The sequence below is a fragment of the Falco punctatus genome, assembly GCF_963210335.1.
Source record: "Falco punctatus genome assembly, chromosome: 10".
NCBI lineage: Eukaryota > Metazoa > Chordata > Aves > Falconiformes > Falconidae > Falco > Falco punctatus.
In genome coordinates, this window is record NC_137590.1 from 15,352,567 (window position 1) to 15,373,524 (window position 20,958).

At 50.0% G+C, this 20,958-nt stretch overlaps 2 protein-coding genes across 8 annotated transcripts in view; one reads left to right on the forward strand and one right to left on the reverse strand.

Annotated features, from left to right (window-relative positions):
* The first annotated feature begins 762 nt into the window (after positions 1 to 762).
* LOC308070489 (uncharacterized protein) lies at positions 763 to 12,611 on the forward strand. The gene has a single exon (XM_080404459.1). It carries the CDS (start codon positions 1,018 to 1,020, stop codon positions 1,801 to 1,803), a length of 786 nt encoding a protein of 261 aa, XP_080260585.1. The 5' UTR covers positions 763 to 1,017; the 3' UTR covers positions 1,804 to 12,611.
* DNAJC5 (DnaJ heat shock protein family (Hsp40) member C5) overlaps positions 7,701 to 20,958 on the reverse strand; it is a 32,883-nt gene continuing 19,625 nt past the window's right edge. For all 7 annotated transcript variants that reach the window (XM_080404440.1, XM_080404441.1, XM_080404443.1 and 4 more), the window contains 4 exons: positions 18,066 to 18,202; positions 15,434 to 15,647; positions 13,610 to 13,781; positions 7,701 to 12,971 (listed from right to left, as the gene is read on the reverse strand). In XM_080404440.1, the coding sequence (XP_080260566.1) occupies positions 12,868 to 12,971; positions 13,610 to 13,781; positions 15,434 to 15,647; positions 18,066 to 18,172 (597 nt within the window). In that variant the 5' untranslated portion in view covers positions 18,173 to 18,202 and the 3' untranslated portion in view covers positions 7,701 to 12,867. The remainder of the gene's footprint in view (positions 12,972 to 13,609; positions 13,782 to 15,433; positions 15,648 to 18,065; positions 18,203 to 20,958) is intronic.

The following is a 20,958-nucleotide window of genomic DNA, read 5'->3' on the forward strand; positions in this document are numbered from 1 at the left end:
ACCCCCACCCCTCTGACACACAGAGAAACCCCCTTGAACCATCTGTGCCCACTTGCTTACACACCCTGCACACCTCCCACCCCCCATGCCCCCCCCCGATAGCTCCAAAACACCTCCCTCACCCCACCATACCCTGTGTACCCCCAGATTCTCTCCAAATGCCCATGAACCCCGCATCCCCCACCAGACTCCTACCCTTGCACCCCCCGGATCCCTGTGTCACCCCAGACTCTCCTCCTGTGATCCCCATGTCCCCCCAGACACCCACGCCCCATGATCCCCCATGTTCCCCTTAGACTCTCCCCTGGTACTCCATGTCACCCTAAACTCCCCCCCCAATCCCCTGTGTCCCCCAGACTCACCCCTCACGACCCCCGGTGTCCCCCAGACCCTCCCCACAGTCCCCGTGTTCCACCCCAGACTCTCCCCCTGATCCTCCATGTCATCCCAGACTCTCCCCCCAGGTCCCCCGTGTCCCTCAGACCCTCCCCCGATCCCCCGTGTCCCCCAGACCCTACCCCCAGCATCCCCTGTGTCCCCCAGACCCTCCCCACGATCCCCGTGTCCCACCCCAGACTCTCCCCCTGATCCTCCATGTCATCCCAGACTCTCCCCCCAGGTCCCCCGTGTCCCCCAGACACTCCCCCTGATCCCCCGTGTCCCCCCAGACCCTCCCCCCACGATCCCCCGTGTCCCCCAGACACTCCCCCTGATCCCCCCCCCGTCCCCCAGACCCTCCCCCCACGGTCCCGGTGTCCGCCGGGCTCCCCCCACCCCCGCGGCCGTTCAGCACCGCGGACAGCTCCCGCCACCCCGCGCCGCGTCACGGGGCCCCGCGCCGCCCGGTATAGCGCGGTCACGTGAGTCCCGCCGCCGCCCCTATATAGCGCGGTGGCGGGCGGGCGGCGCGGTGCGGTGCGTCCTGCCGGGCGGAGCGGCGGCGAGCGGTGAGCGCGGCCGGGGACCCAGGACAGGGAACCCCCGGGAGATGTCCGGTCCTGGGGGTATGAGGGTCTCATGACGGGGTTGGAGGGTCCCAGGTCCCGGGAGGGTCCCAGGTCCCGGGGGTCCCGTCCCAGCTTCTGTGGGTGTCGCATGCTCGGGGGAAGACCCGGTCCAAGGGGGGGGGGAGGGCTGTCCCACTCGGGAGCAGGAGTGTCCCATACCTGGGGGGGGGGGGTTTCCAGCGCCCGGGTGTCCTGTTCCAGGGACTTGCGGGGAGGGAGGGGGCTCCATCTGTGGGGGGTAGGGGTCCCGTCCCGGGGAGGTTCTATCCCCAGGGGGTCTTACCCTTGGGGCGGGGGACTCCCATGGTGTGAAGCCTGTCGGGTGCCCCCTGACTGCAGCGGAGGGGTGCGGGGGGCTGGGGTGGGGGGGTTCTTGCAGGCATCTGGCCCCGGAGCGGCTGCGATGCGGATCAGGATGATTTCGGCTGCCTCCGTCCTCGTCCTGCTCTTCCTGCCCTCGGAGACCTGCTCGCCCCTGCAGTGGCCCCGCGGCCCGTCCCGCAGGCTGACCCTGGTCCCCCAGCCCATCTGGGAGCCCTGGCCGGGAACCCCACCATCCCCGGTCCCTGCTGCCGGCCCCCTGCCCCAAAGACTGTGCCAGCCCCGTGGGGCAGAGCCCACCCCGGCCCCCCGCAGCGCACGGGGGCTGCAAACCGGCAAGAGGCGAGATGGCAAACCCAACTCGCTGGATCTTACCTTCCACCTCCTGCGCGAGTTCCTGGAGATGTCCCGGGAGGAGAGACTGGCCCAGAAGGCGCTCAGCAATAAGCTCTTGCTGCAGAGTATAGGAAAATGAGGGAGGGTCGTGGGGGGGAATGAAGGAGACCGACCCCATAGCGAGCAGCCATGGCAGAGCAGAGCAGAGGGGGGGATGCTGCTGCCCAGCCAGGGGCTGGAGCCGTGCCCAGGGAGCCCCCCCTTGCCCAGCGGGGTTCCAATTGCTGCGTCCTGCGTGTTGCTCTTGCTGTTGTGCATTAAAGTCGCCCTCGCACCTGCCGTGCTCTTGCATCCTACGTGGGGCTGGTAAAGGTGACCCTTTCCTCTGCTCCCTCTTGGGGTGGGGGTGGGGGCAGGGGGTATCCTTGATTTTGAGCCCTCTGGATCTGTCCCCTTTGCAGACACAGGGTTTGGGAATGCTTTGACATATCAGTGTTGCAGCAGTCATGGGTAGCGAGCACCCCTTCCCCTCCCAGAGCTGCTCAGTCCCTAGCACCACCCTTGGACCCAAACCAGGTCTCCCCAAAACCACCGGAGCAATCCCAGATGCATCCCTACATGAAAGGTGCAAGCACAAAGTGCTCTGAGTGTGCAGCTCGTGCCTCTCTGGTGGGAGAAGCAGAAGCTGCGCCATTCGGCAGCCATGGGAGCACAGGATGAACACGTGTGCACATGCATGCATGTGAAAACACATGCATTTCACATGAAAACATGTGAAAACCCACCATCAGCTGCACAATAAGAAGTGCGGTTGCACAAACAGCTCTCTGCACCAGAACAGGGCCATGCGTGCTGCGGAGGGGCTTGTGGTCAGTGCTGCAGGAGGGTCTCAAGTTGGTTGGGCTGTGCCATTGGTGACTGTGTCCCACCACAGCCCGTTGGCATCACCCATGAGTGATTGGCATCACCCGTGAGCCCATCGCCACTGTCTACAAGCCCATTGCCATCACCCATGTAGCCAGGCACCAGCATCCCCCAGGGACCTGAAGGTCCCTCATCATCCTCCCAGGGCTGCGCTAGCACCGGCTCCGATGCCGACAACCAAAAATATCCTGGAGAGCAGCCTTGGGTCTCAAAGCAGGTTCAATCTTCCCTGAAGCTGGTGGTTACATGGCATGGAGCTTCTCCTCGCACTGCTGATGCACTGCAGTGGCATGCTGGGCTGGGCTGGGCTGGTGGGGGTTTCTGTCAAGGTGCATTTTCTCTCATTATGAAAAAAAGGTAACGGAGACCAGAGGCAACCGCACACAGCCTGGGGCAGCCAGAGCGGCTCAGGAGCACCTTTAACCCTCTCCAGAAAGCTGGGACCTCGCTGAGCAGGATGGGGGTCAGCTGAGGCTCCTGACCTGGCAGGAGGAAGATGAGGAGGAGGATTTCTGCTGCTTGCAGGGTGCTGGCTGCCAGCAGCAGCCTAAGGCAGGACAAGCGCTCAGGGAGCAGCCTGGGACACGAGTGGGGGGACAGCTGGGTGTGTGGGTCCATCCCAGGGGGGCTGTATGGGGCGTTTCTCTCTGGGACACTGCATGGGGACAGTGGCTTGGCAGATGCTGGTGGCTCCCAGTGCCCGGGGGATCCGGCCCCATCCCTGGGTGTCGGCCAGCTGGGGCAGGAGCAGCCGCATGTCCTGCAGCCGCAGAGCCCTCCCAGGGCTTTTTCTCCTTCAGCTCTGCCGCGAATGGCTCCAAAAACCGCCGCGTCCTGGCCTCGCAGCACATCTGCGCCTTTCGGAGCCACAGCTGGCGGCTCAGGACAAGGTTTACAGAAGCCTGAGCCTGTGGCTCCTGGAGGAAGATGAGCATCCGTCTAAGAGATTTCCTGACTGCATCAAGCAGCAAGAGCATCACAGCCCCCACCAAGGGGTCCTGGCCCCCTCCCTCCTCACACTGTGTGCACTGGGGCACAGACCCCCCCAGCACCTCAATCCCCCTCCCCAAACGCAGCCCCGTGCCCAGAGCGGCCGTTCCCACGGCAGGCTGTGCCCGTGCTGCCGGTGTGGGCTGTGCTGCAGCACTGGGGCAAGACGGAGCTGAGCTGGGCTTGGGGAAGGCTCCTGGGCATGGCCCATGGTGGTGGGGTGTTTGCTCTGCCGCATCCCCTGAGAGAAGGGTGAAAAGTGTCCTGGGATGGTGCACAGAGCCCACTGCAAACTGTGGGTCCTCGGTGTCCCCTCCCCACGGCCAGCCTATCCCTGGGTGACCGACTGGGTTGGGGACAGACAGAGAAGACCTCTGGCACCCCAGGGACATCAGGGAGGGGACAGTGAGGGATTGGTGACTGGTTAGGACAGAAATCAAAAGATCGGACCGTGCCAAGATGGGCGCAGGGGAGAGGTGCCACGGCAGAGTGACGCCGGCGAGGACCACGTGCCCAAACAGAACAGCTTTGCCTTGGCTTTGTGAGCCCAGCCCAGGCCCTGCGCCCGGGCCTGGCTTTCCCCAGGGATTTTCTGCCCCAGCAGCAATTTTCCTTTGCCCGGCAGTGCCTTTTCCAGGTGAGGCCACAGCAGCTGGCAGTCCATGAGCCAAACACTGGCTTTCAGTGAGAGACCGCTCCAGCCCTGGCTCCACATCGTGGCGTCCTCGCCCCTGCCCAGCCACCCTCCCTGGTGACCCTGTGCTTCCCTGGCCTCTCCGGCTGGCCTATGTGGTGCCGAACTTCACTGCCACAGTCCCTAAGAGCGTGATTCCCAAGTTGTGCCGGCCGGGATGAGCTGAGGACACGCTGCTGGCAGGCAGGCAGAGGTAGGACATCACTCAGCTGCTGGCACACGGGCAGAGCATCCTTCAGCCGCCGGCCCAGGGGCCGCCGTTTGCCTTTAGCATTTCAAAGTGACGGGAAATCGAAGGTTCGCAGGCGGCAGCAGGTCCCAGCGGTGGAAGCAAACAGCCCCGCTGCGCTGCAGGTGAGAGCAGGAGCCTGCCCACAGCGAAGGGCCACGGGCGGGTACCAGGTCTTGTCCCGAGTTGGGGTGAAGATGAAGTGGCCCATGATGCAAACCCCGAAGCGACAGGTAAAGGGGTTTAATTTGTTACAAGGGGGAAACAATCAATGAAAAGTAACCAAAGTCCCAATATAAATAAAATAAAATAAATACATAACCAGAAGAAAATGGCATTTTATCTAAAGAGCCAGCCCCCAGCTTGCTCCCCCAGCACCCCGAGGGCAGTGCAGCCACGAGGTGCCCGATGACGGGACACCTTTTCCCAGAAGGCAGCCGGAATGGTCTCTGCTGATGTGTCCAACCTCAGGCGGCCAGCGGGAGCGTTGCCCTCTGTGCCCTGCCCACGCCGTGCCGGGTGTCCCCAGCCACAGGTGACCCACCGCAGGGCACGGTGCGATGGGGGCCCATCCTCGGCTGTCAGCACAGCTTGCCCAGGGCCACTGAGGTGCCCTGTCGTGGTGGCTCCGGGACATGGCCCAGCTTTGGTGTGAGGGGCGGGAGGTGGGAGGCAGCTCCCCCGGGATCCCGTCCTGCTGGGCAACGGCTGGAGGGGGACTGGGCACAACCACAGCTGTGCCCACGGCAAGTCCCGCCAGGGAGCAGAGGCCAAGCTGGAACCATCGAGTTTGTCCTTCCCTCCTCCCAGCAGATTTCCACCAAACACAGAATTTACCTTCCCAGAATGCGTGATCCCTGGGAAGCCAGTGCGGGTGACAGAAGCTGCTGGTGCCACCATGCAGGAAGGGCAGCCACCAACCGCGACCAGCAGGGCTTGGGGACGAGTCTTGTAGCAGCCTTCACACATCTTTTCCTTTTGCTTCTGTCTCTCCCACCAGCAACGCCAGGAGAAAAACCCCGTCCCCAACACCGCGACCTGCAAGAAAGGCCATTCCTGCTGCAACCATGCAGCCCGAGCGGCCGGCCCCTGCCCCGCGGCCGGGTGATGGATGGTTCCTCGCACCACCTGGCAGCTCGGAACTTGTCCTTACACCCCAAATACCTGCCACGGTCCAGCATCATATAAAGGTCTTTGGCCTTTAACATTCAAAACACAGCGGGGAGCCGGCGGTGGTGCAAGGGGGCAGCAGGAGCCGTGCAGCCCCTGTCCCAGGGACCCCGCACCCATCCATGGCCGGGGAGCCACCGCGCACCATGACGTGTCCGTCCGGGGACAGCAGGAGACAGACCTGTCCCACATCCCACCTACCCACGTCCCTCGGTCACGCAGGTCCCTCCTCTAGTAACAAGGAAAGAAGCCGATGCACTTTTCTGCATTGAAAACATTTATTTTACAACAGTGGTTTCAGATAACTTAGCAATCTTTATTTTAGTTTATATTCAGACATACAATACACAAATTACCATGCTAAAACATAAAATAATTCCTTCTGCCGTAACTGCGTGTATGTACAGGAGTTCAGTAGTATCGAGTGTTACAATCCACAGAGTTCAGACAGCCACATCTACTTACATACAAGTCAAAGTATGGTCCTTTAGTAACATAACAAAATATATATATGTCTATATTATAATTGTTTTTCAGATGCATTTATACTTCGATTGTGGTGGGGTTTGGTTTTGGTTTTTTTACAATTTTTTTTTTCTTTTTTAAAGATGGGCTCCCCCCCCCCTCCCCCCAAGTTGAAGTGCAGTGCAAACACAGAGCGTGTTCTCTTCTGGCGTCCTCAGCTCCCTCAAGCTTTGTGAAGAGGCCAACACAGCCAAACCCCACGATGAATTACTTAGTTCAGGGCCTTGCTCACATGCAAAATGAACATAAACTGCCTCAGATGGCGGCAGCAACACAAACTGAACTGCCCCCAGCCAGCTGCGGGGGAGCGAAGGTGGGGACACATGGAAGGGAGGAATGACGGCGGCGGGCTCGGACACAGCCGGTGTTTGGGATGTGCAAACCTCAGAGTTCATCTACCTGACGGACACCAACAACTTCAAGCGTGCAGCGCTGCCCCGTTTGCGCCCTGAAGCAGAACCCCCGTTCCGTGTGTCGGGGAGCAGCCCCGCAGGACAGCCCGCGCAGGGCCAGCGGTGGCTCTTCCCCCTCGCACTGAAGGGGTTTGGTGCTCACACAGGCGCTGGCCAGTCGTGCCTTTACACACACCACCACCTAACTCCATCTTTTAAGACTTGCAATAACTCCAAACCTGCCTGAGCCCCACCCACGAGCACCGTAAGTCAAGCGACCAACACAGACGCCGCAAGCGCGCCGCACTGTGCACACGAGCTCACTGCTGCGCGGGGGGAAAGGCCCTGGCAGCAGGTTGCTCCTCCTGTTCAAACAGCACAGCTCTCCCCCCTGTACCACCCCTGTATTTATACAACAGGATCCTTCCACCGATGCCTTCGCCGGTCGTTTCGCCTGACAGGTGTCGTTTGGTTTTTCCTGCAGCCGAAAGGGAAAAGCACAGCTCCGGACACACGCAGCTCACGCCTCCGCTTGCCTGGCTGAGAGCTCCCAGCAGTACTTTGAGCCAAATTCCACGGTTTTACCACCAAAGAAAAAACAGCAGCAAATACTAGGTGCACACCTGTTGTATAAATATATACATATGTGCATATATACATACATACACACACATGATGTTGCAACCCAAAGCCTACAGCGTGGGTTTGGACCTTGCTCTGTGAGCTCAGCGAGTCCCACTTCGGAGAGTACAACGTGATGAAAAGCAGCGTAAGGAAAAAGAACCCCAAATCAACATGTCCTCCCACACCTCTAGCGATGAGCACATCGACCACATTTAAAACACCCCACGGAGCAGCCTGCACGAGTCCGAGTCATTCCAGAGACGGCCCCTGCCCTCATTACCGCTGGGTTTCCCTTCCTTCCTCCGAAGGAAAGCTGGAGCAGGCAATGCCTGGCTCCGGCTGGAGGGGCCAGGGACACGGGGCAGCTCGCAGAATTCAAGTAGATCGGTACATTTTTGGAAAAGTATGACAAGCAACCGCTCACAGATGGCAAGAGTACACCCACACGGCTGGCTGGGGGGGAAAGGGAGCAGAGGAGACAACAGCACTTGAGAATGAATGGCCATTTTATATAACAGCTTCCTCTATACATATACATATATATATATATATCACCACCAGAAATTCCCAGCGTCTATCCTTTTAACAACAAAATTAACTGTGCATGAAGCATTGGCATTTGATTTTCAAACAAAGGTTTGTCTTCCAGATTTATGGCATTTGGCTTGTGCAAACGTCAAAAGACAGGCAGCTTCCCTCGCGCAGTTTCCTCTTGTAAAGAATGCGTCTTCTTGGAAGGAAACAGGAATTTCAGTCTCGCCAAGTCCCAGACAGCACGTAAGCCTCCCAACGCAGCACGTGGAGCGGACCACAGTTCTTGCAGGACTTGAACACTGACAATTTTCCTGCCACCTTGTTCGCTATCGGTTACATTTCTTCCGAGATATTTTAAGCAGTTGTTGGTGTAATGATACACTACAAACTAGATGATTTCCACTATAATACAGAGAAGTGGCATCAAATGATTAAGCATGTTAAATTTATACCGACCTTACGCTATGAACAATTGTACTGGGGGGGGGGTACGTTTCAGTGCTGTAAGATTAACACGTATTTAAAGAGCATCCAGAATTATTAACATGAGGTGGGGGCTGTGAAAGCCTCCCTGGCCACCCTGCAGGAGTCGTCTGTTAAACAGGACGCCAATATCCAGTTGCGTCGGGTACAAAAAACCTGCGGCACAAACACATTTCCGAAATTACCTGGAAATGTCAAGAACACCGAAGGGCACCGGGCAGACCAAGGGCACACACTAGCTGAGACAAGCGGGTACCCCCCTGAAGGAGTGCACGTGGTACACCTGCTCTGATATAACCCCCCCAAGCACACCGGCGTCCCTCTACGCAACGCCACACAACCGCTTTATGGATGGGACAGGACTATCCTCCCCGTCAGGCTCCTGCCCTGCTTACACCCGCTGTGTCTGCAGGCTGACACGGAGGGGTCAGACACCTGTATCCCCCGATGGTGGTGCTGCTGCGGGACGCGGTGTTTCTCCGCATCGTGCGCCCAAGCCTTCCTCCTCGGTGTTTCTGGTCAGACTGCAGGCTGTGCTCACCCAAACCTCACAGAGCGTCACATTGTAAGAACACTATGAGCACTAATATCTAAAGCAGTTTAAAAATATTACAAATCTAAAAATAAGTCTGAAAGGTAACATGGCTCTAAAACATCACTGCGTGGGATCAGCAGAAATCTACACCCTATCGGACGCCACTGAGGTTTACATAAACAAATTTATATACAGATAAATATTTTAAGAATTTCCTACAAACGTCACTAACAAAATGAAACTGGCATTTAACGGGTGCAATGCCCCTTCATTCACTTCAAGTGAAGCGTATGATTTGTTGTACTACAGTGTGCTGGGCATCTCCCCATCCCCGGGAAGGAAGGACGGGCGCTGGGTCCAGCACCACCTCCTCCTCCAGCAGCCCCGCCGCGGCCAGGAGGGATGGTACCCGAGCACACTCGGCAGCTCTGTGGCAGCTCCTCACCTGAAGCTACCAACAGCTCTCCACGCAACACAGCTCAGGAATAAAGTCAGTGGTCCTTAACACCAGCCAGAGGAAGCTCTTCAGATCACTCACCCCAATACTCCTCCTCATCAGGAGGAGCCGCAAGCGCCAAGAGAATCGGTGCTGAAGAGGTTCGATGAGCTAGATGGAAGTGGCCAAACTACAGAAACTGAGGTCTCAGGCAACTTGTAAAAAATGATACAACTTTTAACAAACAAACAAACAAACAAACAAAATCAGAGCTCAAGTTTTCATTCTGGCAACACGCTGAACAGAGATCAACAGTGCTCAGGTTTGATTTCAGAAGGAAACATTCTGCATGTAAACCAGGTAACGGGCTGTGGTGCCGGCAATGCCACGCTGCTGCAGCTCCAGTGAGGACGGCGCAGCTCCGTCCGCCCGAGCTCAGAACTGCTGAGTGATCTTCTGCACCAGACTTTTAACCGTTATTTCCAATATGACTTTGCATTTACTAGGATTCAACTTGGCCATTTTGAAGTGCAACTCATGGTACAGCCCGGGATACTCTTGTACCTTACCGACAAGAGCAGAAAAAGAAGAGGGCATTAACCTACTTATCACACAATTCTTGTTTTAAAGCAGCAACGTTTGAATGGCTTTCTTATATAGCTCAAGAACTGCATTAATCAATAACCTTACATACAGAGATTAAAGAGTAACATGGGTGAACTTAAAGCAGTTTCAAAACCCATGAATATTCATCTAAAAACATTGTTTCCCCACCATTCCCTGTAATGGGGATCTCAGAGTAGTTTCCCTTGGAGCATCTAACGTCGTTCTGGCACGTAACAGCACACAGGCTAATTTCCTAGTCACACCCCACCCACAGACACAACCGAAAGGAAAGCAGTCTCTCAAACTCATCCCTTGCCAAGCAAAGAACTAAACCAACAGATTTATCCTGGATGTCACCTTTTCCCAAACAGCACAGAACACGGGTAGTGGTACCGCCTCTGGCTCTCGTTTGCTGCCCACAATTCGGTTCCAACATCAGGAGACTGCAGAGCGACTCCAGGGGTGTTACACAGAGCCACAACCTCCCGCCAGCCTTCCTAGTTCAGTGGAAGTAGCCCAGAGGGGTTATGAAATAAGAATATCATTCCAAATTAACACCGACGACCAGCCCAGAGCATCAGGGGTCACAGCTGCTCCGCAGTGGAGCAACCACCAAAACTTTGTGCCACCCATCTGAATGAACATGGGGCCACACGGTGTAACTAACTACAGCATGCGGGGCAACAGCCGCCTCATTCTACCAAGTCACTCCGATCAACTATGCTCATCTACAAAGCCAAAAAATCCCTAACTCTTTTTATTTTTTTTACCAAAAACCTAATTTGCACAGATAAGGGCGATTTTAACCAGTGAGTTTTCAGGGGACACAGCCTGCAGATACTCCAGCATGCAATTCAGCATCAAGAACAGGCTTCAGGCAAAATCTACAAGGGCGCCCAATGTGACATTAATTTTTTAAGCTTAAAAATTGCTCTTCATTCCAAGGGGTCAAACAAAGACTTTAATTGAAGAAGGACCTCAAGCCAAATCATCCACGACTGTCGTCAAGACCACCCATGAGAGTTTGCCAGACTGAAAGAGTTAAAAGTATCTTCCAGTAAACCACCAAGTTTCAGGTCTAAAACAATGACTGACAAGGAAGGAATGACTTAACTGTGCTGCTGAAATCCAGCCAGTGAATTAAAAGTAACATTTCTTTCTGAATTTTCGGAACCCGATGTGGCAACAAAAGCAAGCTTATTTGCAACAAGCTCACATGCAGGCAACAATCATGTGCTCGTACCAACGGCTACTGGAAAGCCTGATTTTGCAAATGTCCCTCACTTCACATTGAGACCATACTGAGGACATTTTGTTCTACCCAGAACGTTTAACATGGTTTCACAGCAGATTTTACGTGCTCCATCATTTCAAATCGCGCAAAGATAGCGTGAAAATATAATCAAAACAATTCTCTGGCAGGAAAGTCCCTTCCTTTTCTGGTAGTTCTCTTATGGACCAACCAGGCTTTACCCCTTCAAAAGTAACACCAGGGTCTTACAGGAGAGCAGTGCACAGTGGCTGTAAACAGCCTCTCGACAGAAACAGGTGAAAAACAGAAAGGGGAGACGGGGGATACAAAGCACAGTAGAGGCATTGTGATATAAAACCATAAAGATCAAAACGAAATTGTAAATAACCATTAAAAGTGCCAAGTGTAGGTCCTCTGGTAGCTGTTCTAGATCCTGACTCTGTATCGTCTAAAGCAGGATTATTAACAACAAAATATACCAGCAATTCAGCAGCTACCTAAAACGCCTTTTTAAATAAACCACAGTTTCTAGAGCAGTGTTCAAATATGATTTGGTTTCAACATAGTACAGGAAACCTTTCAATGGTTTCCCCACAGTTGTTCCGAGGAAAAGAAAAACACTGGTGTAAACAAATCTAAATGCAAGACAATATGCAAATTCTACAAAGCAAACACAAATAAAGGTGTTTTGTTCTTAAAAAATCCATTTAAGCACTCCACAAGCATCTTCATGAGAAAATTAAAGGGCTAGTGTATTACAAAAGCTTTAAAAAAAGACATGTAATATCCCATTTGTCTATTAAAACCTCAAGGTTTTAGAACAAGTTTTTAAAACCCCACTATTTTCTTTAAACATTTATGCTGTTGCCTACTGTCTGCATTTTACTCACTTGCTTATGAAAACCAATTAACCAGTTTCACTGTAAGATTCTCAGGCATTCAAAAAAAGCTGCACTATTTGGTCTTTAGCATTTCAGGACAACGGCTGAACTTAAACCAAAACAGAATTGTGCTTGAAGTTAAAATCCCACTGCCACCACCAAGTAAGCCCATTCACAGTTGCTTTTGTGGCAAACTACAGTTTGCGGTTACATTGTCACCGAAGATCACCTTACACACAAAGAGCTGTTCAACAATTTACTGTTCAAAGATCGGAAACTCTCCCTTTTTTTTTTTCCAAGGTAGATTTATTTAAGCTGAAAACCAGCATTAGAGAGAACTCCAGCTCTGCAGGATTGGCATTTTTTTTGGTTCTTGGCTTTGTAAACTTGCTTAGATAACAATCAGGAATCGAAGGAAGAATAAAAGAATTGGTTTGTTGCACTCAAGTGAAAATCACAAACTTTTAAAGGTCTTTGACAGCTCAGCTGTACGGAAGAACGGTGGCTTCTTTTAAATCTCATTTTTAGGCCAGTACCACTGCTTAAAATGCAGAATGTCTCCATCACACTGATATTGTGACAACTCAATACATTACACCACAGACAGTTAACATAACTCCATACATGCTATAAAAAAAAAAAGAGATGGGGGGGGGGGGGGGGGGAAAGAAAGGAAACAAATAAGACCGTAGCTAAACTGCTTTAAATACTGCATGCTACAGCACTTCATGTATCATCAAGATACGACACTGAGAGGTGACAAAAGGCTGAAGGGATTACAAAATATTTTCGGCAGGTTGGAAAGCTGCCTTCTTACTGTGGCAGAATTATTCCCCCTCCCCATTCTCTACGTCTAATGTTCATGATTCTAGTGTTGAGTTGGCCATGTATTTTTTTTTATCCATTCTAATTACAGTGTTTCCTTAACTTAATTAAATCCGTCAGTGTGGTAGCTGGGGTGAGAGTCAGCTGTGAGCTGGGTTGTCTCTGTGGCTGATGCTGGCTGTATCACAATAGGTGCGTCTGAGGCCTCTGGAAAGCGAAGACAAAAGTCTTAGCACATCAAGGAAAAGAAACAGCGTCGTATGTTTTGGTAAGCAGAAAGTTACATCTCCCTACAACACTCTGATAATGTAATTTTACGCTCCTCTAAGAGTATGATGTTAATTTACTGGTTTCCAGTCTGCACACAGTACCATTAGGCTCAACTCCACATGTGGAACATGTAGCCCTTACACCCACAAGGCTCTCCAGTTTGTCAAATGATCAGAACAGCGTTGTACCCTCATCCTCATACATCAGAGGATCAGATCAGAACAGACCAGTATCAGAGACAGCTGGCAGGGCAGCAGCCTTACCCTTTGGGTGAGAGCCCTTTCCCAGCCACACTGGTCTGGCTGGCACGTTACCCAGCGCTGCGGGACGGAGGCCAGACGATGGTCACCAACCACTCCGAAGCTAGCCACACCAAGTTCAGTGAAGACCCTCTGGGTGTTTTCAGCAACTCTTACCCCTGGTGTCAGCGTTACCCCCCTAACTCTTGTCCCACCGCTATTCCCTGACCATCACCTACAAGCCCAGCGCTGATCTCTACACAAGAGCCGCTCCCAACCAAGCGCCCAGTCCGAGACCGATGGTCATTCCAGAAAGCTCACAGCGTTTCTACCTACCCCTTTCATCTGACTGCAACTGTGCCTCCAAGTCCTCTGGAGAAACGTAGTATTCCTGCTCTTCCCCTTCAGGAGGTTTAGGTTTACACTTCCCACAGCAACAATTACAGCAGCAGCACAGACAGCAACAGCAATAGCAGCCCGTGATGAGCCCGCAGAACACGAACAAGGCCTGCAAGAGGACACAAGGCAGAAGAAATATTCAGAACCTGTGCCTACCGCAGCGGGACCACGGTGTTTGTGACACTCAGGTAGGGAAACTGGAAACCAAATGTGGAACAATGCAGAGACACAACTTCCGAGCTACAGTTTTATAGTTCCTCACCAAGATATTTTTAAAAATGTGTGTGAAACTGGCTACATTTTACACTGAGGTGAATACTGCCAACCTGGTTTACTTGGAAGAATTCCTACAGTTTAGGTTTAAGTGGGCTGTTCTGCTATACCTGGAAGAAGATATAGGTCTAAGGAGTGCCTCTGTATTAAAATCCTGTGGTGCAACGGTTTAGGACAGATTGTAGCTTGCATAAAAATAACCCCGAAAAAGATTTACACCAGCTAGCTGACACACAGGCGGTGATGTACCTACAGCAGGGACGTCATCCCACCCAAGGCTGCAGGCACGGCTGCAAGGCTCACCACACCGAGGTTCGGGGCACTGAGGTTAGATGCGACCCATACGTGAGCAAGGCACCCCGAAGCCAGCCAAGTCTGCCAGGGGCTTGTCACAGTGTCAGCGGGCAAAATTTATAATTTTCATATAGATCCCTGTGCAATCGTTTGGAAAAAATAGTTTTAAAGATGGCAAATCAGCACAGTGATATAACTACTCTCTTACTGCAGGGGAGTTGAGAGATGGAGACAATGCTGGTAAAGGTTAGAAAAATGAACCCATGAAATGAAATGCCAAGACTAGGAAAATATTTTCGTCAGCCATAAAGCACTGTGAACAATGTCATGTCACTGAAGAAGCCAGCTGCTGCAGTTAAGGTTTCATACTTCAGTTTCACAGTCGTGCCGTCTTTTACTTATTACATTCGCTCCAAGCAGAGCAGCCCGAAACGCAAAAGCCTGGACAATTTCAGCATGAGAAACGGGTAACGTACAACGTAGAGGGCTTTTTCACTTTTGAGTAAATGAGGTGTTTTTAAGATGTGTTACTTAAAAAAGAACGAAGCATATTACGCTTAAAAATAACTCCAAGTCCAGTGAAATGGAGTAATTCCTTGGTACTGGCAGCAGATTCCTAGAAGGCATCTGTACAACAGTTCTCACACCTCCTGCACACATGCAGTGCCTTCTAACAGCTTTTTGCACACATTTGTGAGGAAACGTGAGCTTGCAGCGTAGTTTTGGTATAGTGCTGACACTCTCGTGCACAACCAACAAGGATGGGTAAGCGCTGAAGAAGTGGCATTTGTTCGGGGTAGCCTCTGAGGAAGCATACTTGTAAGCATACTTCTGAACAGATCTCCCGTGTGAGCTCAGGTTCACAGTCAGGACTTCTTTTGCAAAATCATTTTGCCAAAAATTTAGCAGAAAACACAAAGAGAATACACCCCAAAGCCTCATCACTTTTAAATCCACTAGAAAGGTCCAAGTTTCTTTCAGCAACCTAAGTCTGGCTTACTAGGCCTGTATCACTGAAAGAAGATAGAAAAATTCCACTGAACCAGAAGCTGCCACACAGTAAGAGAAGCTTAATTAGCAGGTGTCAGAAATTCAGCAATTTCCAAAAGAAAAAAAACCCACAATTATCAAATGGAGCTCTCTAAGAGTTTTAAATGCCAATCCAGAATAACTTGTCTTTGCACTTTTATTTACCTTTGCCCACCAGCTGGATAGCACGAAGTATGTGTTCACATTTTCTTCACCAAACTGCTCTGCCACATAGAGACCCAGGGAACCATACTTATCATAAATGTTTCGCTTTGTGGCATCGGTCAATATTGCGTGTGCATTATTGATCTCTTTAAATTTTTCTGCTGCCTCTGGATTATCAGGGTTTTTATCAGGATGATATTTCAATGCCAGTTTCCTGCAGAAAGAATAAGAGACGGTTATAGATTAAAAACTGGGATTTGGGTTTCTGGGTTTTTTTGGTATTTATTTTTTTTTAATTCCATAGCCTATCACTCAAGGCAGACTTTCAAGTTCCAGTTGGTTTCCTTCATCTGTGATTCAACTTCCCTGATGATTCTCCTTTAGATGATAACAAAAGGCTGCAGCAGTGCCGAGCTTAGTTCACAGGATTGACTTCAGACTGTTGGATTTGGCCCTCAGAAATCCAAAGGAAAAAAGACAGACAGACATTGAAGAAAAGTAGTACTCCTCTTTTTTTTTTTTTTTTTTTTTTACCCCTTACTTCCAGCAATTTCCACCAATAAGTTTTGCTCCTGCTAAAGCAAAGACCAAGCTAACAGCAAAAAGACACACCAGAAGTCTAAGTATATAGTACCAAAGACAAAATAAAAGCAAGCTGCCACAGCTAATCTGCAGCGTCTGAACACAAAAATAGAATAGACAATCACTTGTGGTTAATTTGCCAATTCCTGTGCAGGAACAAAGTACTTTTCAGTTCAAGGCTTGCTAGAACAGAAAATGCTTCAGAGTTTTGAGACATCAGGAAATCACAACGTACCTCCCTTAATCATGCTAGATCTCTCAGAACTAAACGACAGCAGTTTACAGTCCCCAGAGGTCTCTGAACTAGCACAAAAAGATCAGATTAGGCATTGATAAATTTTCTAGTTCTGACACAGCCCAGGCTATTTCTAGAAATCAGTAGAAATAAGTGGCTAAACACCTCCTTATAAACAGAAAAAATGTACTCCCAAGTAGAAAAACAATACAGTATGCCAAGAGTACTCCTCCACCAAAAAGGTATTTGTCCTCCTAGAGAAAACTGCCCCAGTCTGCTATTTGAGAAATACACAGAAGCCTGCAGATGTTTACGCATCTCAGTTTTGCAGTAGGGAAATGTTCAGACATACATAAAATAAAGATTTGTGCAAGCACACATTTGGATGTGCATGCAAGTATATTGCAGTGGTCAAACAATAAATTGAGTGAAACGTTCAAACTGTGAATGATGCTGTTCGGGTAAATAACATCCACGGCTGCCACTAATGCCACAGCCTCAGCGAGGACTGAAACAATCACTGATTTTATAATTGGAGGGAAATTGTATAAACCTAGAAAGGGCTTAGCTACCGTTGGGCGCAATAGAAAACCATTTTTCATTTCCCATTTCCTACAGGTACACAAACCCCATGCTCCCCAGGCCAGCAAAGGATGTTCAAACAGAGTGAAAGCAAGAGACGGTCAGTCCAACTTCTGTGAAGGAGCAGCTGATGAAACAAGATTCGACGAAGGTTCAGGTAAGTACGAAACAGCTACTTTTCACCCTAGGATCCAACTGAGTCATTCCTCCAAAGGAAAAACTGTTGTAGTCTTTCCCCTGCAAGAAGGTAAAATTATTTTCCAGTTGCCAAGGCTTGAGGATTACAGATTCAAGCTTCCACTTCAAGGTTTTAGGAAGACACAGCTAATTTCGGAGAGTCCGTGCACCCTGTTTATTCATACATTTCACCATGCAGTTGCCATCAGTATTAAAATGTAACTTTGAAAGGGAAAAAGTTCTGGTAAATGTTAAAGTCTAAAAGAAAACAACTTTGAAAAAGAAGAGTATCCTCATGTAAAGATTACTGCTGACCCCTAGTGTAACGTTAAATACATTGTCACTTGTCAAACAGTCTGCAGGACCCTAGCTCGTGCTTAAGGTGAAACAATGGCATTTAAGCCAATTTTGGGGGAAATGTGGAAAGGGGGAATGTTACAGGACTCTTCCTTTTCTTTGTTGTTGTGTTTATTTGTCAGTATGAAGCCACTTCATGTGTCTTAACTTTTCCAGAAAAGAAAAAAAAAAATCCTTTTTTAAAATAGTAACTCCACACAGAGTAAAAAGTTTTGAATTCATTTCTAGAAAAAAAGGCATTGTTGATACTCAAGTTTTTATCCTTATTTGCACCTTTAATCTACACCTCACTGTGCCAGAATTGGAAGTGATGAACAAAAGGGCAGTACTGCACAGCTGTGGTCCCTGAGCCAGACACAAGGCTACGTAACATGGAGAATTTAACTGATCACAGACTTAAAAACTCTGTTCAACTTTATCTAAAGACCTTTTAGAATGATACTGCGTATTTGAGAATTTAACTTACTAGAGAGGCAAGATGTAAATATTTAACAGCACTTACATACAAAGCCTAGGTGTGTTTTCACACCAATTTTCGCAAGAAGCAACCATATTTTCACCTGGTTTTCTTACACGTTTTTCTTCCAAAAGGTTTAAGCAAACCAAGGCAAGCCTATACATAAACAGCCCATCTGCTGAATGCTTAATTAAAGCTATTTGTGCTATTTGGGCAACAGGTGTAAAAACTTGAACCTTTACCTGTATGACTTTTTGATATCATCTGAAGTGGCATTCTTGTCCAACCCCAGCACGTGGTATAACGATTCCCCAGAGGTAGAGAGCGAACGTTGCCTCTGGTCTGCCATCTCGAACTAACCTGAAGAGAGAACTGGCCCCTGCCAAAAAAAGATTAAGAAACGCTTAAACAAAGAAGAACACGGGTCTCATTAATCAAATCATCCTTAGAAACAGAGTTTGCATGTGAAAATCCATCTTTTGTAAGGTTTATATGTGCTTTGTAAAAAAAAGGCTCTTAACACGTGGAAGTTTAAAAGTTACAAAAACTCAGTGAATTATCAGTGAAAACAACTATTACATTGCCAGCACAGCAGGCACCTCAGAGTCACTACTGTATACACTCTTCTTTCCAAAAACCCCAAACCAACAGCTAAGGTACAGCTACGTACTACATAACATCCCTAAAGCTACTCCATCTTCTTTCATAGTATTAAGATAACTCACTTGTGATAATACCTACAGAAACTTGACAGCAGAGGGGTTGCTATTACATGGAAGCTGCCTTTTTGCACCAGGCTTGCACAGGGGTAAATGATTTCATTCGCATTTTCAATTGCAGACACGCTGTTGCATTTAAAATAAAAAAAAAACCAAACCCAAACCCCAATCTCCACGCACCTCCCAAGACCCCAGCCTCCCACCTTACCACTGACACTAAGTCAAGCAGAATCCTTTAGACAAATCCAGGGTGAGCAGGCCCGTACATCCCACTGGGGAAGAGGAGACGCCCGCCCACTTAGGAGACCTCCGCACTCATCGGAAGGCGCGGATCAAACATTTGACATGTACCGTAATTAAAATCACGCTACTTGAACATGGATTAACCCCCTGCTCCCAAACCCAACGTGCCAGCCCCCAGAGGCGTCCCCTGTGCCATGCCAGGGGCGGGTATGGAGTGTCCCCTCACACCTTGAGCAGCTTAGCATCTGCCATTCTTTAGCTGCAGAACTGCCGCAAGGATGAGCATCCCGGACTATTGGCTATTTTTGGATTATGTCATTACAGTTAGCCTACACCAGATTATGTAGTCTTTGAAAAAGATATTTAAAGCCCCGGACTTTTCTAATTTAACTCTTTATCTTATATAACAAAGTTAGTAACTTCAGCTTTTAAAAGGTTCCATGGAAGGAACGCTCCCAGGCTCCGCACCCTGCCCTGCCCAGTTCCCGGTGTGACCATCACACACAGCACCATTCTGTTTGTACCAGCACCGGGTATCTCCCTGCCTCCACAAGTGTGACTAGGTGGCAAGGATGTGGACAGAGACATCACAACTGTCTTGCTCCATCAGAGCCTACTGTTAACTACCCTGTCACATCTGGCCGCCCCAGCTTTACATCAGTCCAACCCTGGACACTAGTCCAGTTCCTTCAGGTGGAATACGCCGGTTAAACTACTAAACACTCATCCAATTTCCTTCAAAAAGTCTTTGGCAGCTCTGGTAAGTTTAATTAAAAGCTACCTAAAAAGGAAGCTATAAATTATTAACAATAAAAGGTGCTTTGCCTGAGAACTCAGAATATACCCTGAATCTGGCAGGTGAATGTGCGGGTAGGGAAGGGAAATCTTTCCCTTTCTTTCAAAAGGATCCGGCTCAGCTACCAGAAGCTTTGGTTACAACAGGAAAATCGCCGAGTGCTGCAAGACACAACACAACTCATTCACTTGGGCACAATCTGATTCACCAAAAGTAAAAAAAAAAAAAAAACCACAAAAAGTCAGAAAAGAAATCCTCCATCCAGGAGGAAAACACCAGGCACAACCCTCTGCCTTCTCCCTTCTGCAGCTACGGGTCAAGCTGGCTGCAGGCTCCCAGCCCCCCCCACCCCAGCAGTCCCAGTGCTGAGGTCAAAGACCTATGATCCTGACGTCTATCCAGTAATCTAGCTAATCACACAGGGCTGCTCCGGCGCTGCCCCGGCATCGGCTCCTGCTCCCTCGCCACCACCACCACCCGCAGCCTCCCCAGCAGCTCCCCACCACGCCGGCACTGCGCCCGCCACGGGAAGGGTGTCTGTCCCGACTCCTCACCAGGGACCAGTGGGATTCATCTGAAGTCACAGGGGGGAGCATCCCAGTTGCGATTTGGCACGTTAATTTAGCTCTTCCAAAGAGGGCATGTTGCCTCACCCTGGAGCTTCCAAGGTGTTACGAACACTTGCGTTGCTTTAAAAGCCTGTAGCTCTGTTTTAAGCAGAACAAGCTTCCTTCGACACCAATCCAACGTGCCCTCGGTGCACAGATGCTGCAGATCACAGGTATACACCATGTTCTGCTTAATAACATCTCCACTGTTAAATTAGGGCCAATTTATTAAATAAAAATTAATTCAATTTGAGCCAGGTGATATCTATCAGTCTGCAGGCTGCCTGTCAAGGATAAAGACAAGCACAGGAATAAAAGTCCACGCTGCTGCAATCTTTGATCGCTTCAACCTGAACAGCTCAGGCTGTCTGGAAGTTGGCTGTAATGGGGTGTTGGCATTTATTTTTCAAAATGGGTATGAAATGGACACGCTGCCCTTGGCAGAAGAGTGGAAGACGAGGTGGTAATGGGAATTCAGCTGGGAAGCTTGTTATTTAAGGGAACAGAAGCGTATTATTACTAGGAATGCAACCTTTGGCATTTCAAATATGAAACAGAATAAAGGTGAAAGTTTTTTACGTTCAGAGTGCTTCATAAGCCAGGATATGATCTATCCTACTGTTTTCACAAGTGGCTCTAATTCACAATACTGAAAGCGGCTCTGTATTTTTAAGAAGTGTTGTGTTCAGCAGCAACAAGCCATCTGCTACACATTCTAACCGAGCAGGATGCCCTGAAGAGGTTTCTCTGGAAAGCTCTGAAGAAAGGT

Coding starts and splice junctions, on each gene's coding strand:
- LOC308070489 (XM_080404459.1), top strand. CDS start 1,018: ATGACGGGGTTGGAGGGTCCCAGGTCCCGGGAGGGTCCCAGGTCCCGG.